We start from the raw sequence: 15,797 nt of genomic DNA on the forward strand, positions 1-15,797 counted from the left end.
CCCAAGATGGCGGCTTGAACCGGCCGGGGGAGCCGGTGGGGCTGGGCCCCGTGATGAGTAGAGGTCCGAGGGCAGAAGATCCGTCGGGAGACGGGGTACAGGTGCTTTTCGTGGATTATGCCTGGTGGGCCGGAGCTCGGGCCCTGTCGTGCGGGGAGGGAGCAAGCCCTTCGTGTGGCCTGTCCAACATGCGTCCCCCCCCCGCTGAAGGCGGGGAGAGTCACCCATCTCCTTGGGGACTCTCTTCGTCGAGGCGGAAAAAGCGGGACAGGCCATCCGCGTTGGCGTGGTCTTGGCCTGGTCGGTGCTCTACAGTGAAGTCCATTCCCTGCAGGGAAATGGACCAGCGCAAGAGTTTTGGGTTCTCCCCCCGCATCTGCATCAGCCACTGCAGGGGTCGATGGTCGGTCTGTACCCGGAAGTGGGTACCGAAGAGATAGGGCCGGAGCTTTTTGAGGGCCCACACCACTGCGAAGGCCTCCCTCTCGATGGTGCTCCAGCGCTGTTCTCGGGCCAGGAGACGTCGACTGATGAAGGCCACCGGCTGGTCATGACCTTCGGGGTTTAACTGAGAAAGGACGGCTCCGATGCCGTGGTCGGAGGCATCGGTCTGTACCACGAATTCCCGACCGTAATCGGGGGCCTGGAGCACAGGGGCGGTGCACAGGGCGGCCTTCAGCTTCTCGAAGGCCGCTTGACAATCGGGGGTCCAGTTAATCCGCTTCGGTTGGTTCTTGGACGTGAGACCCGTGAGGGGCCCCACGATGCTGCCGTAGTCCTTCACGAACCGCCGGTAGTAGCCGGTGAGCCCCAAGAAGGCTCGGACCTCGGTCTGGGTGACGGGGGGCTGCCAGGACTGGATGGCAGCAATCTTAAGTTGTAGCGGGGCCACCAGCCCGCTTCCCACTTGGTGCCCAAGGTAGGTCACAGACCCTTGGCCAATTTGGCACTTGCCGGCCTTAATTGTGAGGCCGGCCCGCTGGAGGGCCTGCAGGACCTCTTGGAGGTGACGGAGGTGGTCGGGCCAGTGGCGGCTGTATACAGCGATATCGTCCAGGTAGGCAGCGCTGAACTCTTCGAGCCCCGCCAAGACCTGGTTCACTAGGCGTTGAAACGTGGCGGGGGCATTCTTCATGCCGAAGGGCATGACCTTGAATTGGTAGTGGCCATCGGGGGTAGAGAAGGCTGACCGTTCCTGAGCCCTGGGTGTGAGGCCGATCTGCCAGTAGCCTGCTGTTAGGTCGAAGATACTGAGGTAGCGGGCGGCCCCCAGCCGGTCGATCAGCTCGTCTGCTCGGGGGATCGGATGAGCGTCGGTCCGGGTGACAGCGTTCAAGCCCCGGTAGTCGACGCAGAATCTCAGTTCAGGTGCGGTGCCGGGGGCAGCGGCTTTGGGGACCAATACAACCGGACTGGCCCAGGGACTGTCCGAGGGCTCGATGACCCCGATTGTGAGCATCTTGGCCACCTCCTCCTGTATGCAGGCCCGTACCCGATCTGGTACGCGGTAGGCCCGGTGTCGGACAGGGGGACTGTCCCCGGTGTCCACGTCGTGCAAACACCAAGGGGTGACCCCGGGGGTGAGGGAGAACAGGGTAGCGAACTGCAGCAGGAGGTTCCGGCAGCCCTGGCGTTGCTCCGAAGTGAGGGCGTCAGAGAGCCGGACCCCGTCCACGGAGCCGTCATTCTCCCGAGTCTTCAGAAGATCCGGGAGGGGTTCGGAGTCTTCCTCTGCCCCACTGTCCGTAGCCATCAGGAGGCTGAGTTCTGAGCGCACAAAGTGTGGTTTGAGTCGGTTGGTGTGGAGGACCCGAAGGGGGTTCCGGGAGGTCCCCAGGTCGATGAGGTAAGTGACGGGGCTTTTGCGCTCGACCACTTTGAAGGGTCCCGTCCACTTATCTTGCAAGGCACATGGTTCGGTGGGGGACATCACCCATACTTGTTGTCCAGGCTCGAACTCAACGGAGGAGGCATTGTGATCATACCACTTCTTCATGTCCTCCTGGCTGGCCTCGAGGTTCGCCTTGGCCATCTCTCTGAAGCGCCGGGTCTGATTGCGTAGGGCCAGGAGGTATTTGAAGACGTCTGGAGGGGTCTTTAGGGGGGCCATCTCCCAACCTTCTTTTACTAGGCTGAGGGGCCCTCGCACAGGGTGCCCGTACAGGAGTTCGAAAGGGCTAAAACCGAGGGACTTCTGGGGAACTTCGCGGTAGGCGAAGAGGAGGCACGGGAGTAGTACATCCCACTGGCGACGGAGGGGCTCTTCCAATCCCCCAATCATCCCCTTGAGGGTGCGGTTAAAACGCTCCACTAGTCCGTTCCCTTGGGGGTGATAGGGGGTCGTGAATCTGTAGGTGACCCCGCATTGTTGCCAGAGGGACTTCATGTATTTGGATATAAAGTTCGTGCCTCGGTCGCTGACGACTTCTCGGGGGAAGCCTACCCGGGAGAAGATCCCCATTAGGGCCCGGCCAACCACCGGAGCTGTCACGGTCCGTAGGGGCACCGCCTCGGGGTAGCGGGTGGCATGGTCCACCAGTACTAAGATGAACCTGTGTCCTTGTGCCGTGCGGGGGTCCAGAGGCCCCACGATGTCTATCCCCACCCTCTCGAACGGGGTGGTGACCACCGGGAAGGGTTGCAGAGGGGCTTTCAGCTTCCGACCACTCTTCCCGCTGGCTTGGCATGTGGGGCAAGATCGGCAGTGGTTCAGGACGTCGTTCCTCATCTTCGGCCAGAAAAAGTGGGTCACTAGGCGGCTGTACGTTTTATCTTGGCCCAGGTGTCCAGCCAGGGGGACATCGTGGGCCAGGTTGAGCAGAAAGTCTCTGAAGCGGAGAGGTACCACCAGTACTCGACCGGCCCCCAGCTCGGCGATTCTTTGCTCGCTGTATAGCAGGTCGTTATCCCAGTAGACCCAGTGAGTTCCGGTGGAGTCCCCTGCGTTCTGGGCGCTGGCTTGTTGGCGGAGTCCCTCGAGGGAGGGACAGGTCTTTTGTTCCTGGCGGAACTGTGCTTGGGTGGGCCCCCCCTCTTGACGCCACTGAGCCAGGTCAGGAAGGTCCTGGGGTTGCGCGTCCCCTTCGACCGTCGGGTCTGGGAGGCTGGCCTCGTCGTCTTCTACTGGGGCGACTGGGGGCGGAGGTGCTGGCCACTCTGGTTCTTCTGATCGAGGGACGGCACGGGCGGCCATGGACCGGGTGGTTATGCAGGCCCAGTCCGGGAGGCCCAGCATCCCCAGGTGCTCTCTTCTCTCAACGGTGGCCCACGGGGAACTCTCGAGGTCATTCCCCAGGAGGCAGTCCACGGGGGCATCGTCCCGGACCGTCACCTTCAACAGGCCGGAGACCCCTCCCCATTCGAATGGAACGCAGGCCATTTGACACATACTTTCAGAGTTGTCTGCCGAGCGGACGGGGCAGAGAATGTTCGGCAGGATCTGCTCGGGCTTCACCAGGTGACAGCGGACGGCCGTCACACTGGCGCCTGTGTCACGCAAGGCCTCGGCTCGCTGTCCATTAATGGTCACCCACTGACCGTATTTCCTGGTGTTAGCGGGTAGGGGAGCCCGCGGGACCATGTCTCTTCCCCCTAAGCACGCCAGGACCATGGCGGCCGGTTCCCACTCTTGCTGGGCCGGCTCATACTCCTCTGGTTCCTCCAATGATCGCTCTTCCCCCAGGGCGGCGGCAGCTACCTGGCGGGGCTTGGGTGTTTGGTTCTGCGGGCAGTTCGGGTCATTGGCGTAGTGGCCGACTCGTTGGCATCGGTGGCACGTGGCGTTGGCTCGGACCCCAGGACGCCACGGGGGGTTGCCCCGACCGGCCGGAGCCGGGGTGCTGGCCACGGGTGTTGCGGGCAAGGCGTCTCTCCCTCGCCCCTGGCCCCCTCCTCCTCCCAGAGGACGGTGCTGGCCTTGGTTGTTTCTGTTCTGTTCGTGTGGCCCCCTCCGGCCCACTCGGGTGCTTTCCCATCGGTCAGCTTCGGCGGCGAGCTGCCGAGGGTCAGTCAGCTTACTGTCGAGGAGGTGCTGCCTGAGCTCGACGAAGCAGTTGTTCGACAGGTGCTCCCATACCATCAGGTTAAAGAGTTGTTCGTAGGTGGTGACCTGGCTCCCCTTTATCCACCCCTCGAAGGCCCGGCTGAAATAGTTCACGTATTCTACCCAAGTTGTACCTGGGATCCGGGTGCAATCTCTGAACCTCTGGCGGTACATCTCGGGTGTGAGGCCGTAGCGGGTGAGGAGGGCAGCCTTCATGTGGTCGTAGGACGACATTTGGTGATCTGGGAGCTGCAGTAGGGCATCGCGCCCCTCGTTGATAAACCTCCCCCAGAGTCCGGCTCCCCAATCACTCCGGTCGATCCGGTGGGAGGTCATGGCGATCTCGTAGGCTTTAAACCACTGTTGTATGTCGTCTTCTCGGACATACTCGCGGACAACATCCTTGGGGATGTGGACTTTTTTCTCGATTGGCCCCGGGGTGTGTGGTCGCTCAGGCACCCCCAGTTCTTTATTCTGTTTCCGAAGGTCTATTTCCGCCAGTTTGCGCTCGAGCGTTATTTTTTTTTCCTCCAGCTCTGTCTCTGCTTCTCTTCTCGTTCATCTCGGAGCCGCATGTGCTCGAGGTTGAGTTTCTGTTCAGCTAACTTGAGTTCCCCATCCATCTTGAGTCGTGCCATTTCCAACTCGTGCAATCTGGTTCTTTCTCTTTCTCGGATCTCCTCCTGCGAGAGGCCCGTTCCCCGCTCCTCGGGAGCCGTGGCGTTCCCCTCTGGTGTGATGCTGCTTTGGTCGGAGGGTCCGGCGACCCCAGTTTCTGTCCACGACTCTAGGGCGTGCTTTAGATCATCTTTGGTACTCAGGCCGGTGGTAGCAATGCCAAGTTCTATGCAGAATTGTCTCAGTTCGCGGTGGTTGTATTCTTCTAATTTATCCATTTGGAATTTCTCGGTGGAGTTGCTATCTTTGGCTGACATCGTGTTGTTGTCGTGGGGTGAGCTACTCTCTGTACGATTACGCGTTGATTCGGATCGCGCCGCTGGCCACCAATGTTAGAAAGGATAGACGGACCGGGAGGGTCGGCCGGGGTCAGGAGGAGAGGTCTCCGGGGAGAGCCGTCTCCAGCGATCGTACAGACAAGTAACTTCCCCCCCCACAGACAGATACCACACACGGATAAGGTTCAGTGTTCTTTATAAGCACTTCTTAAGGTACGGTTGAATGGTACAAGGAGGTCTGGACTCAGGGGTCCCCTCGATTCAAGTCTCTCAAAGCAGGGTAAGGGGTAGCGGGACAGTCTGTCTACCAGTCAGGTAGGTTGGATGAGATGATGATTAGCTCACAATCCTCGAGCTTAGTTGGTACGGGCCGCGGCAGCGCCAGCAGGTCCCGGAAAGATGGTCGATGTACGGTCCGCGGCAGCGCCAGCAGGTCCCGGTGAGGATGGTCGTTACAACGGGCCGCGGCAGCGCCAGCAGGTCCCGGAGAGATGGTCGATGTATGGTCCGCGGCAGCGCCAGCAGGTCCCGACTAGGATGGATGTTGTAGAAGGCCGCGGCAGCGCCAGCAGGCAGGACGATGGTTCACAAGAGCGGGCTACGGCAGCGCCAGTAGTCCGTCAAGGCTGAGTTCTCTCGGTGTCTCTCGACTCCAGGATACAACTGCCTTCCTGCTCCGGAGTTGCCCCAGTTATAGGGCAGGCGCCCTTTGATGTCCGGACCCTCGCACTTGGAGGTCGGAGGGCCCGGGATGAAGGTGTCCAGACACCCAGCAGGGGGTGGAGCCAGCGCCTGGGGGGGCTGGAGGCGATCGGTACCTGGCGGGGGAAGAGCTCTTGACACTTCGTCCTCCTATTGACCTGCCAAGTGGTCCGCTCACCTCCCGGGTGGATGGTGGTGCCGGGATGTCGGGGCCGGCCAGGCCCGGGGTTAGGGTCGGGGTGAGGCCACGCGGCCTCGTGGTGCAGGGCCCAAGATGGCGGCTTGAACCGGCCGGGGAAGCCGGTGGGGCTGGGCCCCGTGATGAGTAGAGGTCCGAGGGCAGAAGATCCGTCGGGAGACGGGGTACAGGTGCTTTTCGTGGATTATGCCTGGTGGGCCGGAGCTCGGGCCCTGTCGTGCGGGGAGGGAGCAAGCCCTTTGTGTGGCCTGTCCAACAGTCCTCATTCGCACAGACAACATGACTGCGATGTATTATATACAAAAACAGGGGGGGACACACTCTCCCCAGCTCTCCCGCTTAGCCCAGAGCATATGGAGATGGGCAATTCCCCAAAACATCTTTCTCCTGGCACAGCACGTTCCAGGAGTACAAAACACCATAGCAGATCTGCTCAGCAGACAAACGCAACAACTACACGAATGGGAACTGCATCCACAAGTTCTTCACCCATTCTTCAAACAGTGGGGGCATCCTCAAATAGACCTCTTCGCCACCCACGAAAACAAAAAATGCCCAAGCTTCGCCGCCAGATACCCACACCCATTGTCCAAGGGCAATGCGATATGGATGAACTGGTCAGGCAGATTTGCATACGCCTTTCCACCTCTCCCACTAATTCCATTAGTGGTCAGGAAGCTACAACAGCACTCCCTCACACTCATTCTGGTAGCTCCAACGTGGGCCAGGCAGCCGTGGTACACCACGCTACTACAACTATCAGTGGTACCACATCAAAAACTGCACCTTTCCCCATGCCTCCTAACCCAGAACCATGGAGAAATCAGGCACCCGGACCCAGCTCAGCTCAACCTGGCGATCTGGCTCCTGAAATCTTAGAATTCGGATACCTTAACCTTCCCCCTGATTGCATGAACATCATCATGGAAGCCAGACGTCCTACCACTAGAGCATGCTATGCCGCAAAGTGGAAAAGATTTGTAATTTACTGCCGTAACAATACAATCAACCCCCTAGATGCATCCATACAGCACATCATATGCTATCTGCTCCATCTTCACAGGTGTAACCTGGCATATTCATCCATACGCCTACACCTAGCAGCGATCGCTGCTTATCTACAAAACAGGCAGCATTTATCACTCTTCAGAGTGCCCGCTATTAAAGCCTTCATGGAAGGCCTTAAACGAGTAATTCCTCCCAGGGCACCACCTTCCCCTGTATGGAATCTAAATTTAGTTCTTACACGACTAATGGGTCCGCCCTTCGAACCAATGCACAAATGTGAGCTACAGTTTCTCACCTGGAAAACAGCTTTCCTTGTAGCTATCACTTCCCTTAGAAGGGTTGGTGAAATACAAGCGTTCACCATACAGGAACCCTACATACAAATGCATCACAGCAAGGTCATACTTCGCACAAATCCGAAGTTTCTGCCCAAAGTCATTTCCCCCTTCCACCTCAATCAATCAGTGGAATTACCTGTCTTCTTTTCGCAACCCCAATCTGTTGCAGAAAGGGCCTTACACACGCTTGATGTAAAAAGGGCGTTACTATACTACATACAAAGAACGCAACCCTTCAGGAAGACTAAACAATTGTTCGTTTCCTTCTCTCCACCACATAAAGGCAACCCCATTTCAAAATCAGGGATAGCTAGGTGGATTGTAAAATGCATACAAATTTGCTATCAAAAGGCAAAGAGAACATTATCTGTTCCCCCTAAAGCCCACTCTACAAGAAAGTTAGGGGCTTCTATGGCTTTTCTAGGGAATATACCCTTAGATGACATCTGCAAGGCAGCCACATGGTCTACACCGCACACCTTCACAAAACACTACTGTGTAGATGTGCATTCCAAGCAGCAAGCTAGGGTGGGCCAGGCTGTACTAAAGACACTTTTTCAAACAGCTGCAACGGATACCGGTGGTCGCCGCTAAGGTTGGGTACTGCTATATAATCTATGCTAAGTGTACAATCTGCAGCTCATATGCCTCGAACGGAATATGCTACTTACCAGTATGCATCTGTTCTTGGCATGTAGAGCTGCAGAGTTGTACACGCCCACCCGCCTCCCCGGCTACCTGTATCCGTTCCAGTACATCTTATTTAGATACAACACATGGGTTTCTCACTGTTATTACTACGCTCCATTTCCCTGTTGGCGAAAAACAATCTGAGGATGGAGCCGAAGCCCATGCGCAGTACGGACCGAAGGAGGAGTCACCAAACTCGTGACTTCCAAAGACTGTCCAAGAAGAAAAACAAACTGCAAACATCCGGGCCCAACACCAGATGGCGACCTATGCTAAGTGTACAACTCTGCAGCTCTACATGCCAAGAACAGATGCATACTGGTAAGTAGCATATTCCTTTTTTATATACAAACCATTGGCCTAGAGTAGAGTTCTTGAGTGTGTGAGACCATTTGCTAACTGAGTGTGTACAACAAATGCTTTACACTGTCCTCTGATACTGCCTTACTGCTCGGCCAAGCTACCACTTTAGAGAGTAAGGCTATATCTAACTTTAGCCTCTGTCAAACCTCTGGGGACTGTGGACTCTGTGCACACTGTACCTATTTGGGAACAGTATATACAGAGCCACTTTCTTAGTCATTGCGCCTCGGTTACTAGGGGCAGCGTGCTTTAGCTCTGGTCACCGTGGTGGAAGTGCACTTGAGGTCATTACTCCTCGGTTACTACGGGCAGCGTGCTTTAGCTCTGGTCACCGTGGTGGAAGTGCATTTGAGGTCATTGCTCCTCGGTTACTACGGGCAGCGTGCTTCAGCTCTGGTCACTGTGAACATAACACTAATGCTCATTAGTCCTTGTTGTAGGGAAGGGCTGTTGTGCTAATTAATCCTTCTTGTGAGGATGCATGTAAGCCCTTTGCTTTCTGTCGCAAAGAACACTGTTTTTGACACATTGTTTATTTGTTTTTTTCCAGTGGATTGGCCGAAAAGAATGCCAACTTTGAGGCGATTCCTACAGACTGGAGAAGTCGAATCAAAAGAAAGAAAATGGCTTCGAGTACATGAGATGTGGCGCAGTTTTTTACACATGTACAGTTTATTATTTTTATAAATATTGCCAGAGAGACTGTAAATGTTTGTTTCCTTGAATATACCAAGCGAATACTCTGTTCACACAATTCGGTGTGATTTCTCTAATATTTCTGACCTAGTTGTTGACCTGACACATACAACTTTCTGCCTCCAGATCTGCTCTTCATGCCCCAAGTATCTCCTGGCCTCTGGTCTGCAGCTGAAGGGAGTCCTTGATCTCTTCCAGTTGTGTTCAATTTGTACTGAACATCTGGTTCTCACTTCCTGGAACCTTTTCCAACTTTCGTCTAAGTTAGAATTATGAATGATTGGAGATCACAAAATGACCCGGTTTCCAAATGACTCTCCTCTAAGAGCAGTCTTCCCTAACTTTAAGATGCGTAAGAGAACCTGCCTCACAGTGCGGAGAAAGCAGCCTGTCCCATACGAAACGGTTACATATTAAATGACTTAATTTGGCCCGTTTGAATGCAAATGTTGCCTCTTCAATTAGCAATTGCACGGCAAGGCTTGTATGGCCAGTGTGCTTTGCCCGTGTGGACACCCATACCCCAATGCTGATGGGGTTTTTATGAAGCTCCGCCTCTAATTGTGAACAGTGCATCCCTTTTCAGTATTTAGGTCCAAAGGAGCAGGGCATGTGAAGCATTTCCCAGCTGTAGTTTTCTGATAATCTCTAGATTCTCTGGGTTGTTTGAGGATTCACCTGGTAAACTCAGAAGCATTTGGTGGTTTGTACTTCACTTGTGACTTTGTAAATTTGTACATATTCACTAATAAAATTTCTTTTTTTTAACTTGTGTTTGTATTTGTGCTTCTGTTTGGCCATCTAGGTCCATTAAATATATATTTCATGAATGTGGCAAAACGGGGTGCAGCGTGAGGCGGTGACGATATGTAACTTTAGGCTGAACTGCACCACCAAGAAGTAGCTCCGCACGCCCCCTTCTAGCAGGTTTTTGTTTAAATGTGTGATGTTCTCTGGTCCTGGGTCAGACTGACTGCCGGCAGTGTCCTTGGGAATACTATTGTTTTCTTGCGGTTTCAGATACAGTGCAGAATATTAGAATTTTTTTTATATATGTATATTTTGTATTGTTTGGCTGAGTCCTAATGTACATTCAGAGGTTTTTGGCTCTTAAGAATTATTTAGACCTGAAAGAGATCCTCACTACCTGTAACAACTGCTAAGGGGGTAAAGCCATAACTTTCTACTCTTATCTCTTTGGTTTTAGGAAAATGGAATGGGAAACGTTCTGTTCGAGGCATATGAGCTGCAGATTGTACACTGTGCATAGATCGCCATCTGGTGTTGGGCCCGGATGTTTGCAGTTTGTTTTTCCTCTTGGAAAGTCTTTGGAAGTAACGGGATCGGTGACTCCTCCCTTGGATCATACTGCGCATGGGCTTCGGCTCCATCCTCAGATTGTGTTTTTTCCGCCATCGGGCTTGGATGTAATCTTCACGCTCCGGTTCCAAACATTTCCAGTTCGATCATCGAAGCGGAATCCTCGCTTACATTGCAGTATTGTTTCCGATACCTTCTACAACACCTACATCGACGGATCTCCGGTTCCGGTCGTCGACGGCGGCCTTCGGGCCCATCCAGGCTCCGGTCCCGGCTGATGGAAAGAACTCCATTCAAGAAGTGCCCTCGATGTGGGTCCAAATTCCACCACACCGAACTTCATGAGGTGTGCAACCTCTGCCTCTTCCCTGAACACGAGGCTCGAGACTGTCCGGCCTGTAAGTCTTTCAGGTCGAAAAAGACGATTCGAGATCGAAGAGCCAGACGCAACATGGCGCACTCCTCGACCTCCGTTCCAGTCGACATCTTCGAAGACGGCGCCGAAGATCCTGGACAGCAGCACACCGAAGAAGACATCGTCAGTGCTTCCGAGGCAGACGATTCAGACCTGGAGGACATCACACCGGAGCAGAGGGTCGTGGGTAATATACCCCCTTCCACACCCCTGCCGACGCCCAAAAAGGCTTCGGTCACGCCTTCGCCTCCGGGCCTAGGCAAGACCAGAGACACAGCTTCACACACCCCACCTTCGGGCCCGGTGAAGAAGCCACACAAGCCTTCCGGCGGCTCGGGCTCGAGACAGCCAGTGGTGCCGAGAAACACACTTCCGCACCGAAAACTAAACCGGCCTCCACATCGACACCGAGCCCCGTGCCGAAAACCTCGGGGTCGAAACCCGGTACTTCCGTACCGACACCATCTTCGGTGCCGACCAAACACCATAAAGCCCTCGGCGCCCATACTTCCACGCCGAAGCCCATCTCGGCGCCGACCAAGAAACCGGAGGTGCCCAAGCCAAAAATGTCATCGGCTCCGAACCTTTCGACGCCGACAGAACAAATCTCCTCACAAGAACTATTTGCACCTGATCCTTTACAAAAGACCCTTACACAGGATCCAAAAACTGGACATTTGGCACTCTTCCAAAAAGAGACTTTTAGATAAGCCGGCTCCACCTCCTAAGAGAAAGGACTCTGCTACTTCCCCCTTCAGAGTACCTTCCCCACCTCCTCTGCCTCCCTCTCCTCCACCCCCTCCGCCTTCTCCCCTTACACCTCATCGCTCCCCAACCCCGTCTCCAGATGACTATGATCAGGGGGACCCATATCAAGATCCAGGGGATGTGCCCCAAGACCCCACCCCTACAGGATCCCCGGACCCATGGGATAATTATAATAACCTGGACATTCCAGATGTCCTGCAAGATGACCTTTATCCCTCCAGGCCATCTCCACCAGAAGACTCCCTGGGTTTCCAACACTTGCTTCAGAGGGCGGCACATTATCATGGGGTAGAGTTGCACACTGACCCAGTAGAGGAAGACTTCCTCCTCAACACCTTTGATACCTCACATAGGTCTACCTCCATACTACCTATGCTGAAGGGTGTAGTAAAACATGCCCCAGAGGTTTTTAGGAACCCAGTCAGGGCCAGGGTCATTAATCCACGTATTGAGAAAGTATAAGGCTGCCCCCACAGACCCTGCCTATATCAAAGGGCCAGCACCACTGGATTCCCTAGTGGTTTCCACGGCAAGAAAAAGGTCAAACTCCCAAGTGTCAGGCGAAGCACCACCACCTGACAAAGAATCAAAGCTACTGGATGCGTCATGAAAACGCACTGCGTCCCAATCAGCTAACATTTGGCGTATAGCTAACACCCAGGCGCTATTAGCCAGATACGATAGGACGCACTATGATGAATTAGAATCCATCATGCACCTTCTCCCAGACAAATACAAGAACAGGGCCCACGAATTAATACAAGAGGGTAAAACAATTACTAACACCTCGATACGCTGTGCCTTAGATGCAGCGGACACAGCCTCCAGGGCCATCAACACTAGCATCCTTCTCCGTCGCCATGCTTGGCTAAGAATTTCAGCCTTCAAACCTGAAGTACAGGCCTCCATTTCATTCATCCCTTTGACCAAGAACACCTGTTCGGTCCAAAGGTGGATGACTCCTTGGAGAAAATGAAAGGCCACCGATACAGCCAAATCAATGGGAGCGCTGCAGTCACACACTCCCAGACGCTCTTTTCGCCGCTCTTCCTTTCGAAGCACCTCTAGAGGTTACTCCTCCGATAGTGCATCCACTTCCTACAAATCCCCCACTCAGTCCACCTTCACAAAGGGGTATCAAAGAGGCGGCTATAGGGGCAACAACAATAAGGGCAGAGGCAAAACCAATACCGCCCGCTCTGCCACACCACCTACCCAATGACTCCCCCTAAACCCCCCCCCATCACCTCAGACAAATGGGTGATCCAAATTATTCGATCAGGCTACTGCCTCGAATTAACATCTACCCCCCCAAACATTCCACCCAGGCAACGCCCAATGTCACAAGAACATTTGACATTACTAAAACCGGAGGTAAACTCCCTCCTACGAAAACAGGCAATAGAACAAGTTCCCATACATCAACAAAATTTAGGGGTCTACTCCCTATAATTTCTAATACCAAAAAGGGACGAGACGCTACGGCCTATTCTAGATCTCAGGCCCTTAAACGAATACATACATTCAGACCATTTTCACATGGTGACGCTTCAGCAGGTGCTTACGCTCCTCTCCCAAAACGACTTCCTCACCACGCTGGATTTGAAAGACGCATACTTTCACATTCCGGGAACACCATGCTCACAGTTAGTACCTCAGATTCGTAGTGGACGGGTACCACTACCAGTTCAAAGTACTCCCATTCGGGGTAACAGCACCAAGAGTATTCACCAAGTGCCTAGCGGTAGTAGCAGCACACCTCAGAAGACAGCACATACACGTCTTCCCATATTTGGACGATTGGCTCATAAAAGCCACATCCTACAACCAGTGCGTGCGCCACACCAACAATACAACTACTCCACGAACTGGGCTTCACCATCAATTACCAGAAGTCGCACTTAACACCCTCACATAAAGCAATACCTAGGTGCCACTATAGACACCTCAAAAGCCATAGCCTACCCCAATCCAGCCAGGATTGCAAGCATTCAGGCTTTGCGTCAGACCTTCATACTTCAACGCTCCCTTCCAGCAGGGTTGTTTATGCAACTCATAGGAATGATGGCCTCTTGCATTTTCATAGTGCCTCATGCAAGACTCCAGATCCGTCCTCTCCAAGAGTGCTTAGCACACCAATGGAACCAAGCCCAGGGCAGACTAACAGATCTGGTGTTGGTGGACGGTCGCACCCATCGCTCTCTGCAGTGGTGGAACACCACAAACCTTTCCAAAGGTCGACTGTTCCTGGACCCGGTTCACCAAATAATACTAACAATGGACGCATCGCTCTCCGGCTGGGGAGCTCATCTATTACACCTCACAGTGCAGGGCACATGGACGCCACAACAAAAATCACTCCATCAATCATCTGGAGTTACTGGCCATCTTTCTAGCCCTGAAATCCTTTCTAAAACGCATTTCAGGCAAGGCAGTCCTCATTCGCACAGACATGACTGCCATGTATTATATTCAAAAACAGGGGGGCACACTCTCCACAGTTCTCTCAATTAGCACAGAGCATATGGAGATGGGCAATTCCTCACAATCTTTCTCCTAGCCCACATGTCCCAGGAGTCCAGAACACAGTGGCAGATCTGCTCAGCAGACACACGCAACAGATCCATGAGTGGGAACTTCACCCACGGGTTCTTCATCCGTTCTTTCAAATGTGGGGACATCCACAGATAGACCTCTTCGCCACCCACGAAAAACACAAAATGCCCAAGCTTCGCTGCCAGATACCCACACCCATTGTCCAAAGGAAATGCGATGTGGATGAACTGGTCAGGCAAATTTGCGTACGCTTTTCCGCCTCTCCCACTCATTCCATTAGTGGTGCGGAAGCTACAACAGCACTCTCTCACTAATCCTAGTAGCTCCAACGTGGGCCAGACAACCGTGGTACACCACACTACTGCAGCTATCGGTAGTACCACACCAAAAGCTACACCTCTCGCCATGCCTCTTAACCCAGAACCATGGAGAGATCAGACACCCGGACCCAGCTCAACTCAACCTTGCGATCTGGCTCCTGAAATCATAGAATTCGGGTACCTAAACCTTCCCACCGACTGTATGAATGTCATCAGAGAGGCCAGACGCCCTACCACTAGAGCCTGCTACGCTGCCAAGTGGAAAAGATTTGTGGTTTACTGCCATAACACGATCAATCCTCCAGACGCGTATATACAGCACATTATATGCTACTTACTCCACCTACAAAGGTGTAACCTAGCCTATTCATCCATTCGGCTACACCTCGCAGCAATAGCTGCTTACTTACAAAACAGGCAGCACCTCTCACTTTTCAGGGTACCTGCCATTAAAGCATTCATGGAAGGACTAAAAAGAATAATTCCCCCCAGGGTACCACCGTCACCGGTATGGAACCTAAATATTGTTCTCACATGGCTGATGGGGCCTCCCTTCTAACCTTTGCATAAATGCGAACTACAATTTCTCACATGGAAAACAGCTTTCCTTGTAGCCATCACCTCCCTTAGAAGGGTCAGTGAAATACAAGCATTTACCATACAAGAACCTTTTCTTCAAATGCACCACAACAAAGTTGTTCTCTGTACCAACCCAAAATTCCTTCCAAAAGTCATTTCCCCTTTTCACTTAAACCAAACTGTGGAATTACCAGTTTTTTTCTCGCAACCTGAAAGCGTTGCAGAAAGGGCTCTACACACGCTAGACGTCAAACGAGCCTTACTTTACTATATCCAAAGGACACAACCTTTCAGGAAAACCAAACCGCTGTTTGTCTCCTTCTCTCCACCACACAAAGGCAACCCCATATCAAAATCAGGGATAGCTAGGTGGATTGTAAAATGCATCCAGATTTGCTACCACAAAGCCAAGAGAACACTATCCGTTCCACCTAAAGCCCACTCTACACAAAAAATAGGGGCTTCCATGGCATTTCTGGGCAATATTCCACTACATGATATCTGCAAGGCAGCTACATGGTCAACACCGCACACTTTCACTAAACACTGTTGTGTAGATGTGCAATCCAAGCAACAAGCTAGTTTGGGCCAAGCTGTACTAAAAACATTATGTTCGAGGCATATGAGCTGCAGATTATACACTGTGCATAGATCGCCATCTGGTGTTGGGCCCGGATGTTTGCAGTTTGTTTTTCTTCTTGGACAGTCTTTGGAAGTCACGAGTTTGGTGACTCCTCCTTCGGTCCGTACTGCGCATGGGCTTCGGCTCCATCCTCAGATTGTTTTTTTCCGCCATCGGGCTCGGATGTAATACTTCGTGCTCCGGCTTCAAACCTTTCCAGTTC

At 53.3% G+C, this 15,797-nt stretch overlaps 1 protein-coding gene across 4 annotated transcripts in view; it reads left to right on the forward strand.

The window, feature by feature from the left end:
• Positions 1-9,762, forward strand: part of FNBP4 (formin binding protein 4) — a 298,745-nt gene extending 288,983 nt beyond the window's left edge. For all 4 annotated transcript variants that reach the window (XM_085646515.1, XM_085646517.1, XM_085646516.1 and 1 more), the window contains one exon: positions 8,849-9,762. In XM_085646515.1, the coding sequence (XP_085502641.1) occupies positions 8,849-8,939 (91 nt within the window). In that variant the 3' untranslated portion in view covers positions 8,940-9,762. The remainder of the gene's footprint in view (positions 1-8,848) is intronic.
• Positions 9,763-15,797: the final 6,035 nt, after the last annotated feature.

The sequence above is a fragment of the Triturus cristatus genome, chromosome 3_1 (genome assembly GCF_964204655.1).
Source record: "Triturus cristatus chromosome 3_1, aTriCri1.1, whole genome shotgun sequence".
Classification (NCBI taxonomy): domain Eukaryota; kingdom Metazoa; phylum Chordata; class Amphibia; order Caudata; family Salamandridae; genus Triturus; species Triturus cristatus.